Raw genomic sequence first — 19379 nt, forward strand, 5'->3', positions numbered from 1 at the left:
TATCCGTGTATTGGCGTTGCTGTGTGCACGCTAATCGTGTATTGGCGTTGCTGTGTGCATGCTAATCGTTTTTAAAAACATTAATCTGATGATCCGCTGATGCGGTCTAATGTAAACCCCACCATAGACACAGACAACCATTCACACTCACATTCACACCTACGGTCAATTTAGAGTCACCAGTTAACCTAACCTGCATGTCTTTGGACTGTGGGGGAAACCGGAGCACCCGGAGGAAACCCACACGGACATGGGGAGAACATGCAAACTCCGCACAGAAAGGCCCTCGCCGGCCCCGGGGCTCGAACCCGGACCTTCTTGCTGTGAGGCGACAGCACTAACCACTACACCACCGTGCCGCCCCAAGTGAAAGTTGTCCAGTTTTACTTAAGTACTTGCTTTTAAAAATACTCGAGTATTAAAAGTACATTTTCTTTCAACACATTGTTGTATTATTGTCACAATGATTACAAAACCTAATGCCTCTGAAGCAACCAACTGGATAACTAGCTTGTAGAACCTGTAGAATAAACACCTGGTAGAACGTTACAAAATGAAACACAACTGAACTGAAATGACAATCCAGCCTGAGTAAAACCCAGGTCCACACCTCGAGCTTAATAACTGCCCAACAGCAACACTGCTTTAAGCAAGACAAAAAAAAAAAAATGCAAGACCATCATCTGACATCAAAACAAAAAATTCCAACAATTTGTTGTGACTCAGTAGTACAATACTGTCCATCTCACAGGTCTCGTACGCACGCGTCTATGTATTCATGCACATATGAATCTGCCTGTGCCATCATGGTGGTTTAACGTTAAGCTCGCTAGTCAGTGAAGCGCCACCTGACATGCTAGCAAACTCTTTTCAAACTCGAAATCATGTTAGGTCGCTAACATTACTAGAAAAGAAAGATTTCTACATTTTGTTTATTATGCCAAAACATTTCTGAAAGCATTTCAGATAAGTTAATGTTATTAATGTTAGCATAAATCCATGTTTACATGCTAACTAACAGTGTCAAAGTTAACTAGCTATGAGTAAACATTAGCCGTGGACGGGGCTACGGCAACGTGGCAGGCAAATCCATAGAAAGTCGTTTGACTAACCAGACTGCATAGCTATTGCAACGTTAATCGCTAGCTCTAAAAACACAGACAACTTCACTGCAAGCTTTCTCTTGGAATAAAATGTGTACAGACCTCAATATGCTTCTGCAGGTTGGACGGCAAGTTTTTGGAGGCCGTGATGTGGTTTGTTTTCAGCAAACAAAGCAAACATTTAAAACAAAATGAATCTTTAACCCTTTCAGAAAACTGAAACATGGGTTCTAGCTACAGCCATGGGTGCATGCATTCCCCAGAAGAACTGCCTCCTTTCATTCTGCCATCAACTGATCGTGTTCAAATAACACTGCGGGGAAAATCACTGAACTTGATTTTATACCAGTGGCGGCTGCTGGTTTTTAAAACAGGGGAAGCCCATTTTACGCATTCATCGTAAAACCTGTAGGCCGGATATCAAAGCATAGAAAGGTGTGCCCCATTAGCATAGTGAACTAGACAACCCTACCTAGTGACAAAGTATTTTTGCTTGTACATTTCATGTTATAGTCTGGCTTGCCAGGCTAGTGCCTCATATCCTTAATCAAAAATAGCAAACATCCAAAAATCACTGGCTATTCAACAAAGAGCCTTGAACATCATACCCTGATATGCAACACAGAGTCTTTAACACAACACCCAGCTGTGCAACACATCCTTGAACATCTTCTGCAACACAGTCTGGAAATTCATAACCAGGTAGGCTATGCAACACACACAACCTTGAATATTATACCCAGGTATAACCTATAACACAGAGCCCACCATTCTCTTAACATTACTGAACAATATACACACTTCAGATTCATGAACATGAACACTATTTATACACAAATTCTGCCCTCCGCTCCTTTTCCAGAAAATGGTCTGTGACCCTGTCATACCAGCTGGTTGTGCTTTCCAGAGACTTCACCAATTTCTGTTAGCAGCTAGCACTGCAGATCCCAATAAGGCTCAAGCTAGCCTACAACCAGATTGAACTACAAATGAAATAAATGAGTGAATTCACGAATGATCAAACTGATAGAATGGATGAAAGCTAACGGAGCACAACGAGTAATATTTACATTTATTTACAGAGTAATGTACAGAGACATCAATGAGAAGAAACGTTTATATGAAAAGAAATTCGGACAGCACTTTGGCACACGACTACACTTTCTCGACATCCGCTAGGGACTGACTGATCATGCTTCTGTGTTCCTCGCCGAAGTACCGCCCTCCTCATGTCTTTCAAACACCACCTCTAATAATCCTTTATCAGCCCGGCTTCTTGTCCCTCCCACTGTCTCGTTTAGTCCCAGAGAAGCCCGGCTTCCCTGGAAGTGACGATTTTGTTGATTTTAACCAATAACAACTAGCTGAAATTGGCTGTTCAGAGCCGTCTCGTAGACTGCAACGGATACCCGGCTGCCAGTCAGTGTTGCCAGATACCGCTGACGTTTTCCATCCCAAAATATGTTCAAAACCCGCCAAAATGCACTTAAAACCGCCCAATCTGGCAACACTGCTGCCAGTCCATAGAGCCCATTGAAATAAGAAAGGTTACAGCCTGGCAGCAAAGGTGATTCTCATAGCGAACTGCAAGTTCGTCAGACATCACTCAAATAAGTTACAGGATAGTTATGAACATAAATACAATCTTGGGCATATATTATATTATGCAAGTTATTGTTTTAATGAGAATTCAACGTCGTAGACGCTGCAGTTTGGGGAGAGAATTTTAGGGGAAGCTCGGCTTCCCTTGTTGTCTCTGAGAAATCGCCCGTTTTATACAGTCTATGGACGTGACCCTAGTGATTACTGATCGGCTGTCTCAGTGTCACCTGCGAAAAAAAAAAAAAAATCACGTTTTAGAAAAGAAAAGGAAAAAATACAGATACTCAAAAAGTGTACTTAAGTACAGTACTCAAGTAAATGTACTTCGTTACTGTCCACCTCTGGGGACAACATGGGGAGCATCCCAGAGTGTGCTAAGAACATCAGCACTAGCATTATGCTACAGTGTAGCTGAATATTGTGCCCCGGTATGGGCATGTAGCACCCATGCGAAAAAGACTGACACCAAAGTGAACAAAAGCATGTGAATCACATCTGGCGCCATCAAATCAACACCAGTAGAATGGCTACCAACAATGATCAACATTGCTCCACCACATCTTCACAGAGATCACTCAAACACCACCAGTGCGCCTCAAAACACAGAAAGTGCCACACCGCTCAAACAAATAATAGAAGCAGCACCTGCTACCTCAAGATTAAAAATCAAGAAAACCCGACCACGAAGGAAAACTTCAACATCAAAACTTTCTGGAGAGAGGAATGGAACCAAAATGTTCCCAGAGGTGGGGAACTAATACAGGACCCCACCAACCCTCTACCTGGCTTCCTCAACCTAACTAGAAGACAGTGGACTCAATGGGATGCTCCCCATGTTGTCCCCAGAGGTGGACAGTAACGAAGTACATTTACTTGAGTACTGTACTTAAGTACACTTTGAGTATCTGTACTTGAGTATTAATTTTTTGGCAACTTATGACTAACTTCACTACATTTGAAAGACAAATATTGTACTTTTCACTCCACTACATTTCTATCAAGGTCCTCATTACTCATTAGGATCGCTTGGATCAAGACATGCCAGAACAGCCACCAGTCAGTTTACATCGTTGGGGCTAGATCGAGTCCCCGATATGCTCTAAATGTCAGGAATCCCCACAAGACACTGACCACCTAGTGTTGCATTGCCCAGTAACAGCAGTGCCAGGGGGCTGTGCCACTATACATGGAGGCAACACCTTTAACAACTGGCTTAGAGATGCTCATCTGGAGGCATACGAAACTACTACAAGCATGAGACTTAAATAAGAAAATACTTGCAAATAAAAAAGGATATTGTACCAAATAGTAATATTATTGCACAGGATAAGTAAATGATGGCGACAAGATCCAAATAAAGTGACCACTAACATTGAAAAGCCATTTTTGATGGCTTTTGTGACCATATGATGTCCATACGTATACCATTACAGGGAACTCGATCTTAAATGCAGGGCAGCGTATCTCATATCCAGTGCTTATTTTACATTACAGGTATTTAGCAGACGCTCTTATCCAGAGCGACGTACAACGTACCCAGAGCAGCCTGGGGAGCAGGTGGGGGTTAGGTGCCTGGCTCAAGGACATTCAGCCATTCCTGCTGGTCCAGGGAATCGAACCAGCGACCTTCTGGTCCCAAAGCAGCTTCTCTAACCATTAGGCCATGGTTTCCCCCATTTTATCCTTCAAAGGACTGGATTTTCCAAGCTCACCAGGCCTTTTTATTGGGATTAAATAATGCTACACTTCTAGCATTACTTACAACAAGTATTTCAAAGGAAACCTTTCAAGACATGACATCATTATAATAAGTTATCCTAAAGAGCTACAACCCAAAATCTTTACTAATAGCAAATAAATAACGGGACATTAACGACCCATACTTACCACTTTATCTAGCCCACATAATCCTTCATGAATGACAGTGATATAAATGTATCCCAGTTTAACTTGCTTTTTAAAAAAAAAATAACGTGAGATTATTTACTAACACATTTTACAGAAAATATTCATGACAGTCACATATAAAACTAGTTCAAACAGTTTTGTTAGTCCACTAGCTTGTTGGACAGTTAAACCAGACGACTGTGATCAAGTTTGAAATATCAAGCTTGGAGCTCAGACGCTGCATTTGCTTGAGGAGGATGTTTTCCAGCAGGTTTTTATCCGACTGTTTTTTTTTCCCCCCATAGCGGGCAGCGTTTCTTTGCCTCGTCTGCCTTTTTTTTTTTTTTTACCCAAACAATTTCTTACTCCGTTCTGCACACTCATGTAAACATAATTACTGTATAGTTCAATAGCAATTATAAGCATATTTTCTTCGTTGTAGATAAACTAAACCTACTGCGGATCGAGATCCATTAGCTCCTATGTCCGATAATATTGGATGGTAACTCTATAGTAATGATATAAAGTGAAAGCGCTGGTTCACTGCTGTCCACCAGGCACCCAGCAGAGTTATGCCATAATAAATATCGTGGTGTTGTTTCTGGTGCATGGCATGCGGCGTCAAAGAAGGGAATAAATACGTATTCGTAACTGTGATGCGCATCTCATTATTGCGATCACAATAACGTCACAAGATGACGCAGTGATTTACTGACGCCAAATACACAACACTACACAATTCGATGGTTCATTCATGGTGTGATAATATTATTATTTTATTCAGGTTTATTTTGTGCCATTGCAAATATTTCGCTTGTACATTCATCAGAAGCTCCACTTTTAGGCAGTGACTAAATATATACAGTATATTGTTGTTGTTTTTTAAATAAATAAACAGTTTTCACCTCCTCCGCCAGCCAGTGTACCCTCATACCCAGGCACTGTGTCGTAAAATCCAGCAGGGGGCGCTGATGGAGCTGCAGGGGCATTAATCATGGCTGAAACAAAAACAGAAGACAAACACAGTAAACCTGTTAGGTTAGAAGGGAAGGGAAGGGAAGGGAAGGGAAGGGAAGGGCGAGTCTCAGTCTTAAAGCACAAAACCACAGCAGAGCTTTCTTTAAAAAAAATAAAGAAATAAATCACATTTGTGTGGGTCTGTATGGACACAGCATGCTGCTTAACAGGCCTTTGGATGTAAGAAGAGGGGGGGAAAAGACACATGACATGATGAAGTTATTTTATGTTGTTTATAGCGAAGACCATAGCCATAATGGAACATTTTGGAAAGCAAACAAAAGCATGCAAGTTCTAATACAATGAATGATGACTTACCCTCAAACTCTAAAGTAGGTCTTGGAAATCTAGATAAATAACTAAGAACAGGAGAACTCACTCCACTCACTCACTCCACTGCTGCTGCCTTTTTTTTCCCCAGATGAATGTTGCTGAAAGGCTACCAAACACGTTCGTGACGTCACTGACTAAACTGCAGATAATTCAATCCTGATCCATATAAGCACCTGCTTAGGGCTTAGTGGCCTCCAGAGGGCGCACAAGAGCACTTGAAATGTCCAACAAGAGCTTAAAAGTGTTTGTGAGACACATGATGTCAATAATAAATCGTACTACTATCATAATACCCTCCCAAGTCTTGCAAAAGTATTCATCCCCGTTGGTGTTGGTCCTGTTTTGTCGTATTACAAACTGGAATTAAAATGGATTTTTTTTTTGGGGGGGGGGGGGGGGGGGGGGTAGCACCATTTGATTTACACAACATGCCTACCACTTTTTTTTTTTAATTGTGACACACAAGTGTTGCCAGGACAAAACAAACTTTGCCCGGCAGCACTTATTTTATACCGATATGTTGATAATGACTTTATACCTAATATCTCTCAGATTTTGAATCAGAATCGTATGTTTGTGAAAGACCAGTTAGAACCAGAATCACGTGTGTTTGTGAGAAAGAGAAATAGAATCAGAAGAAAGATATTGCGAAAAACAAATAAAACGATTTTGACCTTTTTGGTGACCTTGACCAGATGACCCTCAAAATAGGTTCTATTATGCCCCTTTTCCACCAAAGCAGTTCCAGGGCTGGTTCGGGGCCAGTGCTTAGTTTGGAACCGGGTTTTCTGTTTCCACTGACAAAGAACTGGCTCTGGGGCCAGAAAAACCGGTTCCAGGCTAGCACCAGCTCTCTGCTGGGCCAGAGGAAAGAACCGCTTGGGGGGGGTGGGGGGTGGGGGGGTGGAGTTGTTAAGACCAACAACAATAACAAGACCGCGAAAGATCGCCATTTTTAAGCGACGAGAAGCAGCAGCTGTACAAACGCGAAGTCATCCATTATTATCATTATTGTTGTTGTTGCTGCTGCTTCTTCTGTGTTGTTTTTGCTTCAATATTCGCACCAAGGTTTATGCAAACGTAGCAACGTAACTGACGTATACAGCGACGTAATGACGTGGCTTCCCTTAGCACCGCGAGCTATGGAAAAGCAAACTGGTTCTCAGCTGGCTCGCAAGTTGAACGAGTTGTGAACCAGCACCAGCACTGGCCCCGAACCAGCCCTGGAACTGATTTGGTGGAAAAGGGGTATGAGAACAATCAGTCCTGAAAGTTTCATGAAGATTGGTCCAACCGTTTTCCTGTAATGTTGCTAACAAAGAAACAAACAAAGAAACCCCACCGAAAAACAATACCTCGCCCCCTGGTGGGCTCCATCCCAGGCAAGGTAATAATTAAGATGGAAAAAACAAACAAACAAAAAAAAAAACACAGAACTCTGGAGTGTGCATAGGTATTCACCCCCCCCAAAAAAAGTCAATACTTTGTAGAGCCACCAGTTACAAGTCTCTGGGGTATGTCTCTATTAGCTTAGCACAGCTAGCCACTGGGATTTTCCCCCCTTTCCTCAAGGCAAAACTGCTCCAACTCTTTCAAGTTAGAGGAGTTGTGTTGGTGTACAGCAAATCTTCAAGTTATGCCACAGATTCTCAATTGGATTGAGGTCTGGGCTTTGACTAGAAGAAGAAAGAAGAGACTTCCGGGTTGGGCCATGGAGTGAGAGGTTGTGTCTGAGAGTGGCTCTCCTTTTATTGTTTTAAAATTAGATCTACCTTCATACTACACACATTCGTTTTGACTCTGCCAATGCGCTTAGTGCAACGCTGTTTAGCGCTACCAAAATGACAACTAAACTCAAAACTCAGAAATCGAAAACTGGTGGAAAAGATGAAGTCTTAACCAAAACGGAAAACATGGCGGCTGCCTCCCCTGATGCATTACCGGACGACCTGGGGAAACTCCGATCGATCCTCGTGAACGACATGACAAAAACAGTACAGTCTGCTCTTAAAAGCGAACTCGAAGCTGCGTTGACTCCAGTAAATGCTACGTTGGAACAAGTAAAAAGACATACTACGAATCACACGAGGAGCGCATTCGTGGAGTTGAGGATCACCTGAGTGAATACAGCGATCGTCTGGTGAGTGCAGAGACTGCCATCACTGTTTTACAAGACGAGAATGCGTGGCTGAAAAAGAAACTAGATGACCTGGAGAACCGGTCGCGGAGATCCAACCTGAGAGTGGTCGGCATCCCTGAAAAACTGGAAGGTTCGGACCCTGTTAAATTCATGACTGATTTTTTTCTGGAGGTGCTGGGGGCCGAGTTCTTTTCGAGACCTCTGCTGCTCGACAGGGCACACCGAGTGGGAGCTAAACCAGCTGACGGTCAGCCGGCAAGACCAAGGGTATTCTTGGTCCGCTTTCACTACTACCATGACAAGCATAGCGTTAGTATGCTGAGGCAGGAGCTAGTCTTCCGTGGTCACTGAGTGTTTTTCCACAACGACTACAGTGTCGAGGTGGGGAGAAAGCGAGCAGCGTTCAAGGATGTGAAGTCTTTGCTCTACCAGAAAAGGATCAAGTTTGCTTTACTATATCCAGCCCAGCTCCAGGTCACGCATGAAGGTAGAAAACACCGGTTTGACACGCCAGAGGCAGCTCAAAAGTTTTATGACTTGAACTGGGGACAACACGACGACTGACTGCAAAATCCATTGCCATGGCTAAGTTAATCTTCTTTTCTAGTGATAGCCCACTGTTTTAGTATAACCATAGAGGTTTTTTTTTCTTCTCTTTCTCATCGGTTTCCTACAATCTAGTTAACTTTACCTTTTGACTATTTGTGGGTTATAATAATAATAATTATGTCTGTCAAACAGCGAATATTTATATTTAAATAATGTTTTCTTAAGCTAGGACCTCACTTTGAAGGTGGTAAAACATAGCACACATCCCTTAATGGAGGGCCACTCTCAATCAGAATGTTTTTGTTGGTTAAGGATTGACTTTGGAAGTTTGTAATTGTGTGATGCCTGCGATCATCTTCAGTTGGGGAAGGAGATCTAGGTTTGGGGGGTATGTTCTTAAGGGATGTTCAGGGAAATCACCTAGGCAGCTCATTTTATTTTTATTTTTTTTAACCCATTATATGTTCCTAAAACAGTCTGTGCGTACATTGCTAAGTTCCAGGTCCTGTGTGTCTTCTAAGGCTACATCCACACGACAACAGCAACGAGATGTTATTTTAAAAAATATCGCGTCCAAATGGGCAACGATCAGTAAAATATCAGGTCCATATGGCAACGCAACGCTTGCTGAAAATGATGCAATACACATGCCACACCTCTAGGGGCGCTGTAAGACGGTCCCTTCGGAGACACCAGAACAATGGAAGAAGTAAGGACGCATGCGCATAAACTATTATGCACGAGACTTCATATTAGCCACAAAGTCAGGAAAATCTGTTCGTAAAATTACGTTATAATGACCAAATACAATGAAAAGTGTCTGTGAATATTCTCAGTCATTCAGGTCATAGTAACTATGGGTGGTAAAAGAGAGCAACTGGACTTGCTTGAAGATTCTTGAAAACGTTTCACCTCTCATCCGAAAGGCTTCTTCAGTTCTGTCTGACTGGTAGGGAGTATCAGGTATTTATCCTCTCATGGATGAAAAGCTCATCTAATGCCGCTTTTCCACTACAAACGCGGCTGAGCCGTGCCGTGCCGAGTCGAGCTGAGTCGAGCTGAGCGGGGCTGTTGGAGTTGCATTTCGACTACAACCGCGCTGAACCGTGCTGGCTGGAAGTGGGTGGACACATTGGGTGGAGTTAGCGAAAGTGGGTGGACGTCATGTGATGTCATTAAGCAGCGCAAACAGTGACATCAGTGACAGTGGCGGAACAAGTCAGAGCCGGGCCGGGGGCGGGACAAATGACCAGGCCCTTTATTAAAGCTTATCATAACATCATTTTAGGCTACAAAACGTCCGCAACTGCGGTGTTTACCAATTTCAACACTACCGGGTGCAACTATGTTATTTAGTACATCAAGTCCTTCAAACGAACATGTAACTCAGAAACAAAAAACATTAGGATACTGTACATGGCTCATAATAAAACATCAATAGCCTATACTGCGCACATTATTTGAAGGGCATACGAATGAGCGCTCAGAGGTTGCAACGGTGACAGGAAGAGTCAGAAATAAAAGGAGGGCGGTGCAAACCTCACTGAATGCACTGTGTTTACCAATTTCAACACTACGGGGTGCAACTATGTTATTTTGTACATTAAGTCCTTCAAACGAACATGTAACTCAGAAACAAAAAAACATTCGGCGACATACTGTACATGGCTCATAATAAAACAACAATAGCCTACTGCGCGCATTATTTGAAGGGCATACGACGAGCCTTGCGCTCCGCGAACTCGTCCACGATGCTCTGTATGTCACTGATTCAGTGAGCTTTTCAGCGGTAGTCTCACGACCCGAATAGTAAACAATAAACATGGAGGACATGGAGTCGTTAGTGTTGCTGGTCTTGGTGCTGTGGCTTTTTGTCGCCAACAGATACTGGCAAGAGTGTATAGATGAGGCGAGGCACATAAGGCTTCAGAAATTCTCGTAATTCGTAATTATTCTTCTTCCGGGTTTACGGTGTTTACAGATCCCAGCGTGCTCGCGGGGCGTGTGTGGGCATGTGAGGACACTCCTCACCAATTAGTGCACAGGGGAGTGTCTGCTCACGCCCCCAACCTCACTCGGCACGGTTTGGCTCGCTTCAGCCCCACTCCAAAACCGTGCGAGTTTTAGGGGCTAAGCAGGGCTGAAACGAGCTGAGTCGTGCTGGTTTTTGGTAGTCGAAACGCGAGCCGTGTCGGGCTGAAGTGAGCTGAAGCGAGCTGAAGTGAGCTGAAAAAGGGTAGTGGAAAAGGGCCATATGGTGTCGTTGAGTCATCCTGTTGGTGTGAGTCACTGGGGCTGAATGTGAATGGCCTCGAGAGTCTTTGGGGTGATCAATGGATTGCCCGTTAAGGTGATCAATGGAATGCTGATTCTCTCTGTCCTCCTGTGAGCCACTGAAAACAGCTGGGTTTTGGTGTGCATTCAGTTGTCTGGGAAGTGTGCCAAGGACTGCATTGTAGGTGGCTGATAAATTATGTCTTAGACCCCCACCTCTGTTCAGTGATGGCCGTTCCAGGTTGACAAAAATAGCTTCTTTAACTCCTCGCTCATACCAACGATCCTCTCTGGCTAAAATGCATACGTTGGAATCCTGAAATGAGTGTCCTTTGTTGTTAAGATGAAGGTAGACAGCAGAGTCCTGGCCTGAGGAACTGGCTCTCCTGTGTTGAGCCATACGCCTGTGAAGCGGTTGCTTGGTTTCACCAATATACGAGTCCGTGCATTGCTCACTGCACTGAATTGCATACACCACGTTGTCCTGTTTGTGTCTGGGTATTCTGTCCTTAGGGTGGACCAATTTCTGCTTCAGGGTGTTACTGGGTCTGAAACGTACCGGAATGTTGTGTTTGTAGAAGATCCTCCTGAGTTTATTATTTACAGTCTATTTCAGTACTAGATAAAAAAATACTCAGAGAAGCCTTCTGCTGAACTATATAAGGAACGGGTTAATTTTTAAAATTTAATTATCTCACTACCAAACAATCAGAACAACTCATTCTTAAGACACGTGGTCTCTACTATGAATATGGTGACAAATCAAGTCGCTTGATGGCCCACCAGTTGAGGCGTCAAGCTGCATCCAGGCATATTCCCCTGATAAAGGATACTAATCAATGCTCCACAAATAAGCCAAGAGAAATTAATAGTATTTTTAAAATAGTTTTACTCCTCTCTTTATACCTCTGAATTCCCCTCTGATACCACAGATATGGAATACTTTTTGGATAGTTTAGAAATACCTAGTCTTAGTTCTGAGGAATCAAAAAAAATTAGACCAAAATTTCACAACAGAGGAGTTAACAAATGCCATCATCACAATGCAGAGTAATAAATCCCCAGGCCCGGACGGATACCCAGTAGAATTCTATAAGAAATTTAAGAAAGAGCTCACTCCAGTTCTCATGAAAATGTTTCAGGAATCCTTGGAATGTGGCTGTCTACCTCCCACCCTCTCACAGGCTTCCATATCTCTTCTTCTTAAGAAAGACAAAGATCCTACTCAGTGTGGTTCTTACCGCCCTGTTTCACTTTTGAATGTGGATGCCAAAATTCTGGCTAAAATATTAGCTCGTCGGCTGGAAAATCTCCTTCCTCAAATAATATCAGATGACCAAACAGGTTTTATTAAAAATCGCCATTCTTTCTCTAATATGTTAGTCTAACATGACTAACACCTTCTGCGCGCTTCGGCAGCGCACTGATATCTGAGCTCCGTATCAGTGCGCTGTCGAAGGCGTACTAACACCTTCTGTGCGCTGTCATTATAGTGCGGACTTTCCATAGCATAGAAAATCGCTACGTTTCAATTTGTGTAACTGAACTTGTTTCATATCACTGGTCATATAAACCTATGTAAACAGGAAAAACGCGGAAGAGTTTGGTCGCATCTAACTACAGCCCCAAAAAATACCACTGGCCATGCTGAGCCTAGCTACATTGCTAACAGGAGTGAAAGCGTGTCTGACTGCGTCTGACTGACTGGGAGGTCGCGCAAAGCTCAGACAGGTACGGAGCAGCTCGTCTCAATTCAAATAAGAGCATATTTCATTATGGAAGTACGGTGTACTGTTCCTTTAAAGCTGGAAAAGATTAAATTTACATTGAGAGGGTCTGTGGAAAAGTTCTATTCCAAATGGGAACCATTTTTGTCATATTTTGACAATCTGAAAAAATTGCCCATGGACTGAGTATCCCTCATACCTGTTTATCTTTTCTTTACTCTTCTCTTTAATGTTTATTCTCATCTGGTTTTCTAATTCCTCAGTACATATGTATGTATGTGTAGATATACTATGTATATATATATCTTTGAACGCCTCATGGAATGGCAATGACTGTCATTATACCACCTAGTTGGTTATGGACATATATGGACCCATGCTTAAAATGAATATTGACACACGACTGTGAAAAAAATATATCTACATTTGGGAGATGGAACTGTACACAGTAATGTATACTGTACATTGTTTTACTTTTTTATTTAATGTTTTTTTTGTATTTATGTTGTATTTATTTTTGCTTCTATTACTATATTTGCTGCAAAAGGTGAATGGGGAGGGTGGGTGAGGGTTGTGTTCGTGTTTTGTCTGTTGTTTTAAAAGAAAGACCTGGAGGAAAAATATTTTCTGAAGATATTACCTGTATTGTTTAAATCCTTCAATAAAAAATATAAATAAAAAAAAAGAAGAAAGAAGAAACCTTTATTCGTCACATGCATACAGTACTTCAAGCACAGTGAAATTCATCCTCTGCATTTAACTCATCTGAAGCAGTGAACACATGTACACACACCCAGAGCAGTGGGCAGCCACACTAGAGCGCCTGGGGAGCAGTCAGGGGTCAGGTACCTTGCTCAAGGGCACTTCAGCCCAAGGCCGCCCCACATTAACCTAACTGCATGTCTTTGGACTGTGGGGGAAACCAGAGCACCCAGAGGAAACCCACGCAGACACAGGGAGAACATACAAACTCCACACAGAAAGGCCCTCGCCGGCAGCTGGGTTCAAACCCAGAACCTTCTTGCTGTGAGGCGACCATGCTAACCACTACACCACCGTGCCATTCCAAGACATTTAAATATTTCCCTTTAAACCATCTCATCTCATTATCTGTAGCCGCTTTATCCTGTTCTACAGGGTCACAGGCAAGCTGGAGCCTATCCCAGCTGACTACGGGCGAAAGGCGGGGTACACCCTGGACAAGTCGCCAGGTCATCACAGGGCTGACACACAGACACAGACAACCATTCACACTCACATTCACACCTACGGTCAATTTAGTTACCAGTTAACCTAACCTGCATGTCTTTGGACTGTGGGGGAAACCGGAGCACCCGGAGGAAACCCACCCAGACACAGGGAGAACATACAAACTCCACACAGAAAGGCCCTCGCCGGCTGCTGGGTTCAAACCCAGAACCTTCTTGCTGTGAGGAGACCATGCTAACCACTACACCACCGTGCCATTCCAAGACATTTAAATATTTCCCTTTAAACCAATTGTTTCAAATTGTCCCTTTTAAAAAGCTGCATTATATATAGAACAAACCGACACAGCAGGCTGTGAATTGGAGTCATGGTTCTTATTATATTTACAACACAATAACCTCAGACAGGAACAAAATTAAATATATACCAAATGTAAACTTGTGCACAGGGAATCACACTACATGTCTGTCTAAACAAAGAAAATCTCCAGGCTAACACAGTGACCAAATGCCGCTTTTCCACTACAAACGCGGCTGAGCCGTGCCGTGCTGAGTCGAGCTGAGCGGGGCTGTTGGAGTTGCATTTCGACTACAACCGCGCTGAACCGTGCTGGCTGGAAGTGGGTGGACACATTGGGTGGAGTTAGCGAAAGTGGGTGGACGTCACGTGATGTCGTTAAGAAGCGCAAACAGTGACATCAGTGACAGTGGCGGAACAAGTCAGAGCCGGGCCGGGGGCGGGACAAATGACCGGGCCCTTTATTAAAGCTTATCATAACATCGTTTTAGGCTACAAAATGTCCGCAACTGCGGTGTTTACCAATTTCAACACTACCGGGTGCAACTATGTTATTTAGTACATCAAGTCCTTCAAACGAACATGTAACTCAGAAACAAAAAACATTAGGATACTGTACATGGCTCATAATAAAACATCAATAGCCTATACTGCGCACATTATTTGAAGGGCATACGAATGAGCGCTCAGAGGTTGCAACGGTGACAGGAAGAGTCAGAAATAAAAGAAGGACGGTGCAAACCTCACTGAATGCACTGTGTTTACCAATTTCAACACTACGGGGTGCAACCATGTTATTTTGTACATTAAGTCCTTCAAACGAACATGTAACTCAGAAACAAAAAAACATTAGGCGACATACTGTACATGGCTCATAATAAAACACCAATAGCCTACTGCGCGCATTATTTGAAGGGCATACGACGAGCCTTGCGCTCCGCGAACTCGTCCACGATGCTCTGTCTGTCACTGATTCAGTGAGCTTTTAAGCGGTAGTCTCACGACCCGAATAGTAAACAATAAACATAGAGGACATGGAGTCGTTAGTGTTGCTGGTCTTGGTGCTGTGGCTTGTTGTCACCGACAACGCCAACAGATACTGGCAAGAGCGTATAGATGAGGCGAGGCGCATAAGGCTTCAGAAATTCTCGTAATTCGTAATTATTCTTCTTCCGGGTTTGCGGTGTTTACAGATCCCAGCGCGCTCGCGGGGCGTGTGTGGGCATGTGAGGACACTCCTCCTCACCAATCAGTGCACAGGGGAGTGTCTGCTCACGCCCCCAACCTCACTCGGCACGGTTTGGCTCGCTTCAGCCCCACTCCAAAACCGTGCGAGTTTTAGGGGCTAAGCAGGGCTGAAGCGAGCTGAGTCATGCTGGTTTTTGGTAGTCGAAACGCGAGCCGTGTCGGGCTGAAGCGAGCTGAAGTGAGCTGAAAAAGGGTAGTGGAAAAGGGCCAAAACTGTTTACCTCCAACGTGTGCTCCTTTGATGGTGATTCGTTGTGCAAGAGGGAAAACTAGACAGAACTCAATGCCAACGGCGTCGATGGGGATGCCTCCGCCTGGTAGACTACACACCTTATTAAGGTGTGATTTGGGGATGGACATTTGACCACACAGTAATCTTGACCTGTGACCTTTTAACCTCACAATCTAATCAGTGCATGTTTGTCCCAAAGAACACAAATGGTGAAAGTTTGGTGAAATTCCTTTCATTTGCCTTGGAGATATTGTGTTCACAAGGTTTTCGGACAGACATTTGACCTCACAGTGACCTTGACCTTAGACATTTTGATCTCAAAATCTAATCATTTCATCTTTGTCCCAAAGTGCACAAATGGTGAAAGTTTGGTGAAATTCCTTTCATTAGTCTTTGAGATATGGTGTTCACAAGGTTTCGGGACGGACGCACGGATGGACGGACAACCTGAAAACATAATGCTTCCTGCACCTTAAGGTGGCGGAGGCATAAAAAAAAAAGATGATACGAGGCTGCTGACTGGCCATGTTGTTTGTTAGCCAAATGTTTTTGGCTGATCAGCTTTATGGCTTGTTATAAAAGCTTATGGGAAATAAGGTGTGACTGAGAATGGCACTAATTACTACTGAATTAAAATCTTAAGTAATTTCCATGTTGCCAGAAACAGAGAGCAAGACTCAGCTCATCACTGATATGTCTGAAGAATATTTTTTTTTTTTTTTATGCCTCCGCCACCATAAGGTGCAGGAGGCATTATGTTTTCGGGTTGTCCGTCTGTCCGTGCATCCATCCGTCCATCTGTCCCGAAACCTTGTGAACACGATATCTCAAAAGCTAATGAAAGGAATTTCACCAAACTTTCACCATTTGTGCGCTTTGGGACAAACATGAACTGATTAGATTTTGAGGTTAAAAGGTCACAGGTCAAGATTACTGTGAGGTCAAATGTCCATCCCCAAACCTTGTGAACGCCATATCTCAAAGACTACTGAAAGGAATTCCACCAAACTTTTACCATTTGTGCGCTTTGGGACAAAGATGAAGTGATTAGATTTTGAGATCAAAAGGTCTAAGGTCAAGGTCATTGTGAGGTCAAATGTCTGTCTGAAAACCTTGTAAACACAATATTTCCAAGGCAAATGAAAGGAATTTCACCAAACTTTCACCATTTGTACATTTGGGGACAAACATGAACTGATTAGATTTTGAGGTTAAAAGGTCACAGGTCAAGATTACTGTGAGGTCAAATGTCCATCCCCAAATCACAACTTAATAAGGCGTGTAGTCTACCAGGCGGAGGCATCCCCATCAACGCCGTTGGCATCGAGTTCTATCTAGTTTAACTTTAAATCTAAATTTCCAGACTTACTGGAGCATGTTAAAAACAGATCTTAAGAGCCTGAAGATAAACTATATACAGTATTGTGAACAGAAATGTGTTTGGCGAGTCCAGAAGACTGCTTTATCCATGTGGTGACCTTGGGTTAGAAAACCTCGGTACAATGTTTTGAGAACCGAGTGTTTTGGCAGCCTCCATGAGCAGATGAGGACTGAACCTTGAAAGGACAACATCTATGTATGTGCATGAAGATTCAAGAAAACTATTCCTCTTCCCTAAATTTGTGCCAGCTTGGATCTTTATTTATTAAGAAGAAATTCAGGAAGTGAATTCACAATCTGTCAACAACTTGACATCAGCCTCGAAAAAGGGGTTCGAGGATATTTTAGGGACCACCAGGTTCTTTGATTTCCTCCCACTGTGCAGGTAGATGACTGCAGAATGGGAATTATGTCTAGGGGTGAATGTGTGTGTGGTGTCCTGTGATGGATGTCTTTCCATACCGGGGCTTGGTCCCGTCCCGTCCCATACCGGGGCTTGGTCCCGTCCCGTCCCATAACGGGGCTTGGTCCCGTCCCGTCCCATACCGGGGCTTGGTCCCGTCCCGTCCCATAACGGGGCTTGGTCCCGTCCCGTCCCATAACGGGGCTTGGTCCCGTCCCGTCCCATAACGGGGCTTGGTCCAGTCCCGTCCCATAACGGGGCTTGGTCCAGTCCCGTCCCATAACGGGGCTTGGTCCAGTCCCGTCCCATAACGGGGCTTGGTCCAGTCCCGTCCCATAACGGGGCTTGGTCCAGTCCCGTCCCATAACGGGGCTTGGTCCAGTCCCGTCCCATAACGGGGCTTGGTCCAGTCCCGTCCCATAACGGGGCTTGGTCCAGTCCCGTCCCATAACGGGGCTTGGTCCAGTCCCGTCCCATAACGGGGCTTGGTCCAGTCCCGTCCCATAACGGGGCTTGGTCCAGTCCTGTCCCATAACGGGGCTTGGTCCAGTCCTGTCCTGTCTCATCCAATACTGGGGATTCATCCTGCCCCATACTGGGGATTGGTCCCATCCTGTCCCAACCCATATCGCGGCTTGGTCCCGTCCCATCCTATCCCCGGGTTGTTCCTGTCCCTTCCCATCCCAACCCATCCCGGGGCTATTCCCTTCCTGTCCCATCCCATCCTGAGGCTGTACCTGTCCTGTCCCCTACTGGGGCTGTTCCTGTTCTGTCCTGTCCTGTTCCTGTCCCATCCCGGGGCTGTTCCTGTCCCATCCCGTCCCGCGGCTGTCCCTGACCCGTCCCGCGGCTGTTCCTGTCCCACACCCAGTGCTCCACATCCATGACATCTCTGACCAGGAGAAAGCTCCTACTGATTTATACTACCACTAATTTATACTACCACTGCTACGACTACCATCACCACCACCATTTTTTTTTTTTTTACATTTAATTGTTGCTTTAGTGTTGTGCTGAATGTAGTTTCTAACTAATGTGCTGTTGCTTAACTGTTTTAATTGTGCAACTCCTAAAAATCCAGCACCTCATCATTCACACACTCATCTCGCCTCCCGTTCTCGGATTGGCTGATGGTGAATGACGCAACAGCAACCCGCCACTTGTATTGGTCCGTGGAGTGAAGACTTACCGGAAGCGAGCTTGTTTCTGCGCAACGGTTGCACCATAAATTGTCAAACATTTAACAAAGTAAGCGCACTGATCACGAGTCACATCACAGCAGAAAAGACACAAATGTTATAAAGGTGAAAAGAACTGACAGTCACACAGGGACACACCGTCTCCAAGGGGAATGACGCGTCCTCCATTTTATGGAAGAATATAATACATTTATATTTATTTTAAGATAATTAACATGACTTTACCTGGTCCTGCAGGTTCTGAAGGCATGTACCCAGGGTTATCAACGCCCCGTGTAGCTCCATAATCACTTTCAACAAAATAACAAGTAATAATAAAACACATGTATATACAGACTCCATCATCACATTAAAACTAAACGTTTATCACCAAGGCTACTACAAAGAACAAAAATGCATCATCAAATGTTATGCTTACTTAAAGCTTGGACTCGTCGCCATATCGCCAGACTCCAAACATCTGGCGTGCAGAAGTTTTCAGGGTGAAAGAACTTCCCTTTACCTCATGTGACCACACTGTGACTCTGCCACGCCCCACACCAATAAAATACAGATATTGAATTACAATTTATTTATTATAAGATACAAAAATTATTCTCAATTTTAAAATGTACACACGTGCTATTGTATATCACGTGTACAAAATCAAATTTGATCTCTATTTGTTGGTCTGTAAAGAAATTGGCGTCATGACGCTCGGAGCGGTGATGTCCAATCAGCCAGCTCGCTTTCGAATATATTTGCATGTCAATGACAAAGCTTGAATAGCTGACAAAGAA

At 43.9% G+C, this 19379-nt stretch overlaps 1 protein-coding gene across 3 annotated transcripts in view; it reads right to left on the reverse strand.

The window, feature by feature from the left end:
- ssuh2rs1 (ssu-2 homolog, related sequence 1) overlaps nt 1-19125 on the reverse strand; it is a 51759-nt gene extending 32634 nt beyond the window's left edge. Inside the window, exons 1-3 of one of the 3 annotated variants that reach the window (XM_060932472.1) lie at nt 19019-19125; nt 18826-18890; nt 5498-5590 (exon numbers count right to left, since the gene is read on the reverse strand). In XM_060932472.1, coding sequence (XP_060788455.1) covers nt 5498-5590; nt 18826-18890; nt 19019-19041 — 181 coding nt within the window. In that variant the 5' untranslated portion in view covers nt 19042-19125. Of the gene's footprint in view, nt 1-5497; nt 5591-5738; nt 5782-5927; nt 6056-18825; nt 18891-19018 lie in introns of those variants that run through there. The other 2 variants (XM_060932474.1, XM_060932473.1) reach the window with 2 other exon arrangements.
- Between the last annotated feature and the right edge of the window lie 254 nt (nt 19126-19379).

Source organism: Neoarius graeffei, chromosome 10 (assembly GCF_027579695.1).
Source record: "Neoarius graeffei isolate fNeoGra1 chromosome 10, fNeoGra1.pri, whole genome shotgun sequence".
Lineage (NCBI taxonomy): Eukaryota > Metazoa > Chordata > Actinopteri > Siluriformes > Ariidae > Neoarius > Neoarius graeffei.